General features: G+C 44.1%; 1 protein-coding gene and 1 long non-coding RNA gene across 6 annotated transcripts in view; one reads left to right on the top strand and one right to left on the bottom strand.

Moving 5' to 3' along the window:
* The window catches only part of LOC117159922 (nucleolar protein 4-like), a 96358-nt gene extending 84828 nt beyond the window's left edge, over positions 1–11530 (top strand). For 4 of the 5 annotated variants that reach the window (XM_033340150.2, XM_033340132.2, XM_076623775.1 and 1 more), the window contains 3 exons: positions 3580–3794; positions 5053–5243; positions 6049–11530. In XM_033340150.2, coding sequence (XP_033196041.1) covers positions 3580–3794; positions 5053–5243; positions 6049–6215 — 573 coding nt within the window. In that variant the 3' untranslated portion in view covers positions 6216–11530. The remainder of the gene's footprint in view (positions 1–3579; positions 3795–5052; positions 5244–6048) is intronic. The other variant, XM_033340139.2, reaches the window with a different exon arrangement.
* LOC143303503 (uncharacterized) overlaps positions 1–14630 on the bottom strand; it is a 206404-nt gene that overhangs the window by 23004 nt on the left and 168770 nt on the right. The gene's annotated exons all lie outside the window — the stretch shown is intronic.

Raw genomic sequence — 14630 nt, 5'->3', positions numbered from 1 at the left:
GAAAATGTGCGATCGAATGTGCGGAGACATTTGACTAAAAGTGACCGAGTATAGGAGTCGAGATCGGTACGGTTCGCGACAGAGGATCCCGATCGCGTTGGTGACGCAACCGTGTACGATAAAGTTTTCCATGAAAGTAGCTCCGTCCATAAAATTATCGCGCGTCGAGATCCGAGAGAACGTCGCGCGGCTCCTGCGCAACGCTTCGGAGCGTGATACGTGAAACGAAGCTAGGATTGATATAGGTACACAGAGAGGCCGATGATAACCCCATGGGTCGCGCACCTCTCCCACTCTGATGCAACGCACACACGCTGACCACGTTCCACGCGTGGTCGTGTAACGACGGAAAAATCGAAATATTCTCTCTCTGTCTCTCACTGTCTCTTTCTCTCTGCCAGGCCAGGAGTCGTCAACAAGCTACGGATAGCTCGATCGAAATTTTCACCGAGATTCCAGCCGCGAATAGCTTTCCCATGGTATGTTCGAAGAGCGGACGAAATACCATGTTCGAAATCGAAATTAGTCTTCGCGTAGCACAGTTTGTTTTTGCGGCAACAAAGCTCTGGCTACGATCGATAAGCCAGTGAGACAGACTTTTCGCGATACTTCGGCAAAATGAATTTTTTAATAGAGGACGCGACAATTCGAAACTGTCGCTTCTACGACCGTATAGCGTTCCTCGATTTAAACAAAAATTACATCGTAGAGATGGTTGCGTTACCCAACACCGCGTATCGATGCTCTTTTCACAACGGAGAAATCACACGAGAAAAAGAGTTAACCTGAGCTTTGATTTTTGGTCGAAGCATCGCCACTTCTTCTGGCTATATTGTCTCAGATAAAAATCGAACGATACACATGTGTCAAAGGTGGTGATAACGAGCCCGAATCACCATCAGTCTCAGCTTTTTTTGCGTTAGTCATCATCGCGCGTCCGTGACATCGTTTAAAAAGGGCCACGGCTGACTCGCTCCGCCTTCCGATCAAGAAAATCGCACATTCTCGTTCGTCCAACCGCCGTATTCCAGCATTTCAACGAATTACCTCGTCCCTTGGTCGTGTAACTGTATGACTGATGCTCTCCGCGGAGGCCGTCATCCGTTGGATCATGGCGGCGCAAAGCCAGCGACATCTATGCGGCGCTTACTCGGTAGTCGATGATGCCGCGAATCCAACACGAATTTCACAAGCTGCAAGGGTCTGCACAGCGAGTCGTTTTGCAACCGGTATCCTTGGCTACCCTGGCACTGTTCTGTTCGTTCACCCTGCAACAAACGTAGAATCGCGCGACGTGTTCACCGTGTCGCGCGTCTAACGCGTGGGTGTCAGCAGCGTGTCACTGGCGCGCCTAATCCTCCCTTCTGCCCTCGTGAATATTACATACCTACTCTGGAGGATCCCTCCTCGGATCAGAGGCAAGAAGCTAGTAGAACCATCGGAGTTTCTCGTCTCGAGGCTTATCTACTTTGAAAATCCCTAGCGAGGAGGAGCAAGATAGCGTCGTGGCAGCTTGGCGAGGAGCAGAGAGGGAGCTCGGAGAGACCGATAACCTCTGCGGCGACCTAAACCTAACCCATTAAGGAGAAGACCGGGGTTCGTGTACGGACGCGGCTATCTGCCGTGGCCACCTATATAATTGACGTCAACGCACACTGCTCGCCTTTCATAAAAACACCTCCCTACATCCGTTCTCCTCTCTCTTGACGATTTCATTCCTCCGTGCACGCCTGTGTGATCACGTTCTTCTCCCTTACCCCTCCCGCGGTACGCGCCCCTCTGCTGTCTCTCTACGCTGCTCTTTCTTTCTTTCTTTCTTTCTTTCTTTCTTTCCTTTCCTCGGTTCTGTTTCTCCCCTTTCTTTCGCCACTAACACGCCTCTCTTTCCACGAATTAATTTCCTTGGCCACGAGAGAGAGCTTACTCACGCCTCGACGTCCCTGTCCGCCACATCTGGCCGCCTCTCGATCTCGCTGCTCCCGTCCCTCCGCGCCTTTTTTGCCACCGTTTTTCGCCGATCCGTCCGAACCGTTCTCGCGCCAGGTGACCCAACCCCGGGCTGGCTGCTCGACCAGAAGAATGATCGTGTCGCGGGTTCATCCGGCAGATCGTTCGTTCGACCGAGGATCGGTGGTCCGTTGATTCGGCCATCGCTGGCAACACGTGGTGTTTTGGTGACACGGTGTATCGTCGAATTTCGAGGATAGTCCGGTTCGGGAGACCATGGTGTGCTTGTCAGTGACGAGTTGCAAGTGACTTTGCGAACATCTTCCCGTCGAGAAACGACCAGTGTGCGTCCGTCACGATGCATCGAAACGAGCAAGTGCAGGAAACATCGGCGAGTTGACGGTGACGACAAAGAAACGGACTAGAGAACGAGGGTCAAACATGAGGAAGAAGAACCTAAGAGTGATGCACAAGCAGGTGTACGATCGCGTGCAGGTCCAGCAGGTACGAAGGAAGTTTACGGCCACGTGCTTGCACGTTTTATTCTCGAAAGGAGACGTCGCGTCCGATCGATTTTCGCGTACTCTCCGCGCCAAACCGATTCTCAATCGCCACTGGCGAAAACTGGGTCAGAATGCTTAAAAATGTGGAGCGTCAGATAATGGTCTCTCATGCGTTGGGGGTGGAGGGGCGTCCAACAGAGGAGGGATCCAGCCAATCAGCAGAGGCAACAAAATGTAACGATTATGGTCCATTTATCGAGCGATCCAAAAGTCGTGCCCCGCGATCTCAGACGCGAATAGACTCGATCGCGATCAATTTACGTGCGAGTCGAGCTGGTTCGCTGAATTACGGATTCTCTACGACCGGCAACCTTTTACATTCTCCTTGTAAAGTTTGCTTACAAATCAGCTGCTTCGTGATACTCGAAATTATGTATATGACGATGTATCGTGTATCGTGCATCTTCAAAAGTAACTTGTCTAACTACGTCGGTTGTCGTTTAATCTCAGCTGAGAATCGGTGAACTGGCTGTCTCGAGTTGCTAATTATAGATGGTCGTTTGGAATACCATTTCTTGATACGGATACTCGTTGATACGGAGTTTTGTTAATTATACAGAATTACGTGAATTGGCTGTTTATCGATACGCGCGATAGTGTAGAGAAAACTTCGTTCAGAAGAGCTTCGAAGAAATTTCAAGCACGACGAGAATCCAAACTGTGGGATTGTCACTATTATTATTATTGTTATTATTATTATTATTATTATTATTATTATTATTATTAGCTCACTTATAACACGATGTAACGATTGTAGTTATCGATATACAGAAATAAAATATCAAAGGATTAAACGATGAATTATAGGCACTCGTTTGTGAATTTTATAAACGTTTATGTTTTCATACCAATGAAAATGTTTGAAGATTGTTTCCAACAAAATCGTCGTCCCTTCAGCCATCAGTTTTAAGATTCGAAACGTATGTTTCCAATCAAGTTCGTTCGTTACCGAATAACAGAGAGTAAACGGAAGTTCATTTTTCTGTAATTTATCCAAAAGTTTGAGATTCAACGATCTTTCGATTCTACTACCACTCGAACGAGAGCTAAGATGCACCGCTTGTTACAGCAAACGGATGTTCGGTCAAGTTTGGACCATTTCTCCAGTACACCGGTGAAATCGCTTCCTGGTAAGAGGGAGGACACACCACCGGCATCGCTAACGTCCCTGGCGCCTCTAACCAGTTTGGCGAACTTGCCGAGCAGCACCCTCTCTTCTACACCCCTGTCTCTCGCACCCGCGTCGAAATTGCTCGCGCCAGGGGACAACAAGGGTCTCATGAGGTCAGTATAAATTATTTAGTTTCGTCGGAGCGATTATTTTTGATAATTCGTACGATCAGTGAATACTACGGATTCACAATTCCAGATTACTTGTATTTACACAGTTATCAGTTTGTTCAGTAGCTGTAATTGAATTTATAATCGTTTAATTTCTAAAAAGCGTAATTTATTAAATCGTTGTCTAATAAATAGAAGATACTAATATCATTTTTAGAACATACTGATAGAGCGAACTCTACCAAGGCTACGGAATCTTCGTTCACGCTACGAAGATATTTTCATCTTGACAAAAAATTCAAGCAGTTACGGTTTTGGAGAAATCTGTAGATTACGAATTGAAAGTTACTCTTCTCTTTGTAGCGTTTCTACCGAATCTTTATAAAATTATGCATCGAATTTTCGATACGTTTCGTAATAGGAAATTTTCTCCCGAGAAATCGTGGTACCTTCAAACGTCAAATATATCACGTCGGATCAAATATGCTTCGTTAATCGAAGTTAAATACGTTGAAAAATGGAATAAACGGGAAACTTCAAACGACTAAATCATATTATTTGGTCCGGTAATTCAACTTCGCGTCAATTACATCGCTACAAAGATAGACAATGGCTTTAAGTTTGCGAGAATACGTCTAAAGCGAACCGTGATGCTGGATTTTATAAAAATGAAGATAGCGTCTAGACGAGGTGACCGGATTTAGATCAGTGAGAAATTCGATTTCAAGTAAAAGGATTTCAGTAGACACAGTTATCCTTTCCTCTCGGCTAAAAATAGCTTAACTTAGTATAATTAGTTAAGTAAGTAAAATTTCAGTCCTGGCTTTCGTATTAAATTAGAAGAAAGACGAATAAATATTTCTCTCCTCTGTAACGTCACATTTTCGGTTCGTCGTAGTAACAGAAATACGAATAGAAACCATAAAAGCAACGTGGATGTAAAATGTCTTCCACAACACTGGATCGTTACACGCCTCGAGCTCGCTAGTCGACACGACGTTCGATCGCTATGAAAAAAAGCACGTTCTCCTGTCGTAATCGGTGGCTCGACCGCCCATTCTCACTCCGCGATCGACGATCTCTCATTCACAGCGAGAGCCGAGTTAGCCGCGGCGAAGGAAGGAGCTCGCAGATAAAACGTCTCGTAGACGGTCAAAGATCATGGAACGAAACTAAAAGAGAGACCGGAGGCGGAATCGGGCGGAGCTAATCAATGCTACATGGCGTTATCGTTAACACGAATCTCGCTCGCGTTTTTCAGCCAGGCGACGATAGTCAGCTCGTCGACGGTTAACGGTGTTGCCAGCGGCGGTGCACCGACGGCGATGTACAGACCAAACTTCAGCCAAGCGTTCCAGCGAGCTGGACCGACCACAGTGCCGCCAACCTTGTCAGCAGGCCTCTACCCCACGCAGAGCTTCACGTCGGGTCTATTGAGCAACGGTACACAAAGTAATATTGCTTATCGGTGTTCTTATGAGTTTGCTTATGCTGCGCTTGTTCCATTTTATTTTCGTTCCGCTATATATTCCGCTGTTCGCGTATACCAGATTCGAGTAATCGCGAAGCATTCGTGACGAGATCGGGAAATCTCGTTCAGCTTCTACCGACAGAGAATTCGGTCACGTGCTGCACGAGTTTCATCAGCAGGCATCGCTCGTACAGAACAGATCGAACTTAATCTCGGAAAGATACGCGTTCTTTCGACAAGTTGTTTTAACGCGTTGCCTATTTCTCTCTGTTCGATGATCCGCAGAATGAATGGGATGTTTCTTTTTGCTTTCGTTTGTATATAATACGGTAGTAGATAATCCGGTCGGTGCAGATTTTCCAGTAGTAAATTCGAAAGATGTGTACGCGTAGCTTTCCAAATGATTACACGTCGAGATTATAATAGAAAAGGAAACGTTTATTTATTCGTTGCTCAGAACGAAACTGTGATATAGTAGAAAAAGGTCTGTTCTCTTTTCTCTTCACCAAATCGTTCATATAACGTTTTAATTCGTTTGCCGCGTGGTCTGCATATATATATATGTACTTTATAACGTAGATTAACAGAATGTATTAAGAAAAACCGATTCTATGGTCTAAGTGTATATCGAGAACGCTTTCAATTCCGAAGATACCATGGCGAAAGGATCAATTCGAATACCAGTCGATGTGTCGTAAATTGGACGATGTTCGCTTGAAAATACGCTTAAAGCGCACCGCGATAGAAACGACGAAACCTCTGTTCAAACCGTGATTACTTTTCCAGGACCGACGGATCTGAGCATGAAGAACACGAAGCCGCTTCTCAGTCACAAGTTAAACGCAACGGAGATGACCGCCGTCAGGCAATTGATCACTGGATATCGAGAATCGGCAGCGTTCCTCCTGAGATCTGCCGACGAACTGGAGCAGCTGTTGCTTCAACAACCATAGAGTTACATTTACGTAGCCAGTGGCCAACAGCTCGGCTCGTAAGTCTTTCCTAACGAGGAACCAGACTGCCATGCAACGCGAATACACCGACTAAACGGTCGATCCTCGAATCCGGAGACTCGAATGCCCGCATACGAACGAAGCCCGTTTACCTTGCTCTAAGTGGAAATTACCGACTGTTGGTAACGAGATTCCGTTATCCACCACTGGGAAACACGATTCCCGAGAACAGATCGCCCCGAGGAAGCAACGTACGATGCAACCCGGCGAAACTTACACCGGAGGACGTCGGATGATAGAATTTCCTATCGTTCGAGCATGACAGCGGTTAGCTTCTTCTGCAGACTGTAACGCCTCGAAAGAATAACGAGGGACGTCCATCTGGATCGATATGACGAAGCGGAAACGAATTTTATTCGTGGAAAAGAACAGAGTTCCAAGCGCGAAGCGAGGGGATCGCCGGAAAACACGCGGTTCTTCTAGGGCTAGGTTTAAGGGAACTATTCAAACAGGGTGTACATAGAGAGGATTTACAGATATTTACTTAACTATCGATAAGCTTAAGCTTAAGAGAATATGAGAGGATGCGTGTTGCGTGCGTGCGTGCGTGCGAGAATGCATGGAAGAGGCTTTGAGACGAAGAGCGACCCGGCGGAAGAATCGATCGATCGTTACTCGAAAGTACTGGCGTATCTTTTTAGAGTAATTCCGCTAGCCACGCGAATCGATCCCCGATCGCAACTACCGCTTTTGTACGTTCGAAGTTGCCGTTTTTGTTCGATCGATCAAAGCTCGCTGCTTCGAACGTCTATCGTGTAACTTATCAAACGTCGCCATTGTCGTTTACCCGAGGACGTCGTTATGTACATACGAATGAACGTGAAAGAAACAGGATCACGTAGCATAATTACGGGAATGAAAGATGAGAAGTCGGGGAGACGCGAGTAGCCTGAAAACGAAGAAGAACGCTCCAGTCTTTACGTGTACATAGAGCCCAAGCGTAACTACATGTACGTCCGCGCGAGTAAACGTGTGTACTACATTAGGTCGCGGGACAAGATGCAGGCCATGCTTTGTTACGCGAGAAAACGGTCAGTGGATCGAGACGATTAATCGTACACAGGAATCGTGCACTGGCTGAAAGCATAGTACTTGAATCGTGCAGATTGGCTTGGGGATTTCTAAGAATTTTATTGGCAAAGTGACCAGTCTTGTTTGAAACTTGGCTTTCAAGGAAAAGATTTTCGAGGCTCTTTCGACTTCGCTTCGAACGCGGTAAACGTACTTCGCGATAGAAAATTTCGATGTATTTTTATCCCTTGCATTGGAAATACGATTGTATATATGATTTTTAAATAGTCGAAACATTCTACGACATTTGTAAACGGTTCGTCTCTGATCCATGAAAAAACGTGTTGAAATATTTGTATCTATTATGGAATTTTATTCGTACCTCTGAAACTTTTCCTTCAAAGATAGAAGCGCCTGCGAAAACAACAAGTACTTGGAGTTTAATGCGCTTTATCATAAAAAGATATTCAAAATTACGATCCTCGACCAACGCTGCATATATTTTTCGGGACCACCTTGTCACGATCGGACAATACGTTGAAATCGTATTCGTGGTCTCCGGACGCATCACTGTGTTACCAAAGAACACTGTTTATTATTATTATTATTATTATTATTATTATTATTATTATTATTATTATTATTATTATTATTTTCATTATCATTATCATTATCATTATACGATGATACATGTAGGGCTATATAGACACGCGTTTATTCCTTCTTCTCTCTACTTTTTCTTTATTTTGTCTCCGTTTTACTTTCTTGTAAGGCAAAACCGTTGTTTTATCGTTGGGCCAACGAGTCGTTCTAATGTGTTTACGAGGAAATAAGAAGAAGAGAAAAGAAAAGAAAGATTCTGCGCCACATCCGATATCTTCCGCCACGTAAGCATTATTCTTAGCGATTCTATCGATTTCGTTGCGTCTGCCTATCGCTATTCGCTCACTATTACGTTTCATTATGTTCTACGTTATCGTCATGATTACGATTTTTCATGGTTACCCTCGAACCGACGATTCGAAAGGGAAGCTTCTTTCTAGAAGAGTCTTTCTAGTTTATCGCTAACGGTCTTCGCGCGTTAATTCGATTCTGTCGTTATTTTTCTCTTTTTTTTTTTTTTTTGTACATAGTTTATAAAAGTCGTATCGCGACGCGACGACGGAGAAATCGAGAGATGAAAGAAAATTTCGAAAATGTGAATTGCTTTTTAACGGGATACGAAGAGAGAATATATTATTATTAATTAATTAATTATTATTATACATATAAATCCATATATATATAAATGTATATGTACCATTGTAAAATATATTTTACGGATGATTGATGGCCGTGACGCCGTGAACTCGAGCTTGAGAATGACACGGAGAAACATTCCATCGGCAGGGATGAATGAACAATTGGAGGGAAGGAAAGGGTCGACGAACGACTCTCCGACTGTTTTACAATCAACCGACCCCTGTACACGATGTCGTACTTCCTTTTCCCTTCTCCGTTTCGACAACCACCGTTATCATTGAATTCGATCGCGCATTCAATTGCTTTCGTCTCTCGACAAACGAACGTATACTCGTTTTCAACTTGTCCCATCGGTCGGCGATCGCTCCGTTTGGAATATCTGTAGAAACAAGCGGGTTGCTAATTGTTCGAGTAATTCGATCAACCGTACACTGGAACCGAATCGAACGTTGCTGAAAATGGGAAGGCTTTAGAGAACCAGCGAGAAGTCGAATGGTTTGGAAGATTTGACGGTCTATTTGAAATTCTACTAATTTTCAGTCGAAGTATATGAAACTTCGAAAGTTCCTAAGGTACTAGGAATTGGAAAATATTTGAAATCTTGGAGGAGATCGAGATCTCATTTCGAAAGATTTGGAAAATTGGACCGAGAGTTTCGAAGAATCTGTAAATTTTGAATCGTTTAAATGTTACAAGTCTATGTAATAAATGAATTCGGTGTTGAAGAACTTTGTCTTATGATTTTATTCTTTTGCGTCTTGCAAAGATTGTTATCTAATGTGTGTATAGTTTGATTAAACTTTATTTATTTCATATACATTTCGACGATAATTTGTACAGTGCAATATTATAAGCCATAAGCAAATAGATCGAGCACATAAACGCAATTTATATGCTGCTATCGAATAATTCAGTTGTTGGAAAAGACAAAGTAGCGGATATTTGAAAATTTATTGTTACCGAGAGGATAAGAGTAGTAGAAGTAACTCGAATATTACAAAATAAATACGAATCGACACCTTAACTCTTTCTTCTCTACATTTTATGACTGAACAAGACGAACGATCGGAAAAGTCACTTTACCGTGTACGACAACCTTCGGAAAATTCGTATAAAAATTCCAGTTGATCCCGAAAGCCGGCAGATTTCTATCGATAAATAAATAGTATTCTCCAAACTTTCCCGAATAATTTCCAAGCTACGTTTCGGCAACGTTTGAAACGATCGAAAACTTTCGTCACACGTTCGAAGTGATTCGAAACGCTACGAGAGCCCACCATCGAACGTGTCTCGTTTGTGGAATCTCGACGAAACGCTGCCGCTGCCTAGTTAATCGAGCAAGTATCGTGAATCTGTATAGTGCAATAGTTCTCTACAAACACACAAGTGCTACTCTTTTTCTCTGTCTCTGTCTGCCTGCCTGCCTGCCTGCCAGTCTGTCTGTCTGTCTGTCCGTCTGTCTGTCTCTTTCCGTGTGAGCATAAAGTAGACTTCGCTTCGCGGCACCGTGGAACGCCTCCTTTCATTCGAACGTCTCCTCTTCGAGAAATGTAATAATCGTTAGGATCGTCGTATCATACAGGATAGTTGTACCGCGTTAGATCCGTGTCTCTCAGACTTGTACACTTGTTCCGTGTGTAATGGGACCGCGTGCATCTCAACACGAACACGCCACGATAATTCCGTTTTGCATCACGGTTTCTACGGTTAGTCGCGCCACGATCGAATCGAATTTAATCGAAAAGGAGAATTAAAGAAACTTATTTACCTCGGTGCAGTTGAATTATAATAGATTCCGAACGATTTTTCGATCGAACATAGGAAGAAATGAAACGCTTTTATAGTTGTCGTAATACGTACGGTATTCTTTTTATCATCGTGATTAGAACGAGTTAGCTGGAAATTGTTCCGTTATATAGAATAAATGCAATTTTAAACGAAACTCGATGGAAACTAATTGTAATTACAGCTGAATTATATTTAATTTAAATAGATTTCCATCTTGTATGTGATTCAATTATCCTTTAATCAAAGAAATTGGATTGCGTTCGGTTAAGTTTGAATAACGATCGTTGTTCTTTCTACGTCGATCTACCGACACGAAAGTCTTACTTCTAGCCTCGAATACGACCGTTTCGAAATCATTGCTCGTCTTGTTTCGATTAAAATCGTCTATAATTAACACGGTACAGCGAGTTCGGTTCGATTTCCTCCGCGACTGACCAAACCCTCCGTAGTTCCACTCGACGAGGATCATCGAAAGGGAAACTGAAATCGATCGAAGTCTATTCGAAGACGGATCGCAACTACGATTCCATTAAAACGTAGTAGATCGAATCGTTCACGCAGGGAAAAGAGCATCGAGTCAACGATACGCCCGGCATGCGATCGAAAGGAAAAGGGAAAGACGAAGAAAGTAGCGAGAAACTTGGAAGGAAGAAACAATACAAACACACATTTACGGTTTCATTTATCTCTCATCTTCTTTTTCATTTTCGTATGCATACACGTACATATTCTATATATACATGTAACACGTATAATTTGTTTGTTCGTTCGATCGTCTACGAACGCGTGCAGGCACACTTCGAACAACGTGTCGAAATAATCTTATTTGCCTACACGGGGTGCAGTTCTAACACCGTTCAATGTAATCGCGAATTGATGTATATTGATTAAAGATTAAAGCAACAAAAAAAAAATGGTATATATATAAATATATAAATATATTGAAAAGAAAAAAAAGAATATGTATTTGTTCCTGAGAAAGAATTAATAAGAGTAGTACTACCTACCGTAATATTAATATCGATAGTAACGATAAAGATAATTTGATGGTACATACTTTCTTATAAGTAAACATTATACAATTATTACGATTATTGTAGAGTTGGTACGGTCTTTGATGATGCCTTGCCTGTAAATGTAACGTTAAATGAACAAAAAAAAAAGTCTTATTACCTTGTAAATGTTTTACCAAATATAATCGATTATTCAACTTATAGTCCAGCCTGTCTTTCTTTCTCCGGTCTTGTTTAAGATTTCGAGGATCGAACTAGAAGCGCGACGCTTTTAAAACGAACGATCTCCGCGAAAAATCTCATCGTACGAGAAATATTTATCGAAGCGCAAAGTGAAATTTGTTTCGTTGCTCGATAATTCCGACAATTTTAAATCAGATTCGAGCGAGGCTGAGAGAAAAAAAGAGGATCGGCGGCTCTCCGTGGCTCCGCGCCACGAAATCTCATAAATCTTTTGGTTGGTCGTCCTCAGCCGGGTGTGATTAACGTCGGACAAAAATAAAAATCGGCCGAAGTTCCCGCGGCACATAAATATCCGAACGCATGCATAATCAGCGCCTTAAAAGCGGCGAACAAGCAACAGGGTAATGTATTATGTGCGCGGTGTATCGAACGAAATGGAAAGTCGAATGAGAGCCGCGCGAGATCACGATCTTATAGTTCGATTGTGAAATAAGAGTTGCCCACGAGCGCGGCTCACAGCAACGAATGAAAGTAACATCGGGCCTTGTTCTTTTATTTGTCCCTTTGCCGTGTAACCGAGCCGAGTGCTCCAATCGTTCGATACCAACAACGAAAAACATTAATATTTCCGACAATGGACTTGGGTCTTACGCGGACTATTCCCGTTGCAGAAAGAATTTAGAGCAACTTTATTCCAAATCTGTAACCAGGTCGTTCCAGGTCCGTGGAAAATGTTATTCTCGGTGAATCTATTTTTATCCTGGTCGAAAGATTTTCGTCCGTGCCGCTACAGAATCAGCAGCTGCGAAATAAAATCTCGGGACAACGAAAATCCAGGAAAATTAGTCGCCGGGTTTACGAAACGAGCTGGGACTTGAAAGGCTAACATTTCAGATAGGAGAACGCGGTTGTTGTAACCCAGTTTCGAGGCTAAAGTGTCCCAGCGAGCTCGATCAAAGCCGCGAAAATAATGGGACCGGACGCAGCGAAGACCGAGCGCACCGATTGAATTTGGCGCAGCCAAAGGCGACGACCCTTGAAACGAGCAGCCCGGTCACCGATCGACCAACGCCAATTATACCAATTACGACGTGGAATCGGCGCGCGTATCGCGCCAACCGAAAGGCGAAACCGCTCATTAAATCCGGCTTTAATGCCCTTCCACCGCATCCCGTAATGGGATGGACTCATCGCAGGCGTCCGCGCCGGGAAATAGGGAACGTTGTCCGGCCCCCGCTGGGTCCGGTGCGCTTGTCAGGGTCATTCGATTCAAAGGAAGGTCACGTCAAGGTTATAGTATAGACTCACCAGCCAACGATTACGAGCCGCGATTTCGCTGGCATCGAACCTCCGGCTACCACTGCGTGCCTTAGGTCTTTGCTTTTGTTGCATGAATATATTTTCGTATCTTGTTGTTGTTTGCCTGTTTATTTTAACTGCTTGACGATGACGAATGCGTAATGGAAATCCCAGCTGGGATGTCGGCTAGCATTTGACCGACTGTCTTATCGTACGCTAGTGGCTAAGAAGAATTGTCTTCGGCTTTTTGATACATTCTTTTATCTTCTCGCAATGGGCTTCCAAGTGACGAAGATAAATTAGAATAGGAAAATGAAGATACCTTGTGGCTAATATATCTCAAATCATTCTCAGGGTCCAGGTATGGCGAACAGACAAAGGACGGATAAATTTTGCTCTCGTCTAAGTAAAATTCCAATTATAGGACCGAATTTGGCGTCGGTTCGACAACGCAGACTGCGTTTTATTAATTTCGAATTATAAATGGAAGATTCCGGAGGGAAAATGAAGACTCAGCGGATCAAAGAGAGGCGTCTGAAAATTGTCTAGAAATGTCGAACGAAACAGAGAGGGCGGGCGGAAGGGGAGAGGTTTCCGTTCTTTTATTTCCTTGCTGGTCGAATGATTTACACGACACCGTGGACGAACCTCGAACTTTCACCTTCGCTAAAGAATATTTCTTTCGAAATAAATCGACGCTTTTTACGGTGTATTTAAACGAATTAAAATCGAAGATTGCCGGACGTGGCTACAGATGCAAACTCGCAGTCAGCAGCGTCCATCCTTCCCGTAAATTTCTCGTCGATTTTCGCGGATCCTTGTTAAATTTAGGTTCTTGAGAAGACAACCCAAGTAAAAGCATTTAATACTTTAACGAGAAAGTAATTTAACGCGCGATTTTAGCCATATGCGAACTCTCCGGAGTTGAATCTGCGCGTATACTCGCTCGACGCGCAGCAACAACAGAAACAATGTACGCTCGAAGCTCTGGAAAAGTTCCCTGCGATCCACCGATAAATCATCTTCCTACACTCGATCAAGCTGGCGCGATCGAGGAGCATCCGAAGCGTCTGAAAAAAAGCGGAGGGGCACGAAGAAAGAACGTCAAAGATACGAAGGAGAAAAGAAAGAAAAGAAGGGTAAATTCCACGGTTGATCGGCAACCGGCCCCGTGTTTCAGAATCTTCAGAAGCCTCGATCCCAGCCGGTGGCCGGCCTTCGGTGTGATTTAACGCGGTCAAGCCGATATTTATTAACCGCATTAATTAGCTTTATTAATCGCGACGGCGCGAAAAGTGTCTTTCTCGTCGTAAATATCGCGTGGAGACCGCGTGAGAAGCGTAGCTAGCTTAGACATTCACGGAATACAACGTGAACGCGAACGGGAACAGACTGGATGGCTACTCGCAAGTATAACTCGCGAGATCGTGCTCGGTACGCGCTGGTAGCCAACTTGCGCAGAAGATTAAGGGCTTATTACCGGCGCGACAGAGGATTAATGACGCGGACTGACTCGGTATATTGCGGCTACGTACCGAATAAATTCGTCCGCCTCTGATTGCGAGCGAAACGACGCGAGCGGCGCGGGGGCGTTCCTGACATTTATCAGCCCTAATTCGAGCACCCTCGTGCGCTCTAATTGCATCGTTAAGGGCCGACCGACCGCCATCTCTAACGACCCGGTGATTGGGGTTATTGATACTGGCTCGGCCACGATCTTCGATCACCGGTTCGATTGATTTCGTGTGCGTGCCACGCGTGATTTACGCCGTATTTGCGTTCACCTTCTCTTTCATTTCGGCCTCCGGCGTAGCCTGCC

This window comes from Bombus vancouverensis, chromosome 13, assembly GCF_051014615.1.
Source record: "Bombus vancouverensis nearcticus chromosome 13, iyBomVanc1_principal, whole genome shotgun sequence".
Taxonomy (NCBI): Eukaryota; Metazoa; Arthropoda; class Insecta; order Hymenoptera; family Apidae; genus Bombus; species Bombus vancouverensis.
Note: the sequence above shows the minus strand (reverse complement) of the source record. Positions and strands in the feature narration are given on the sequence as shown.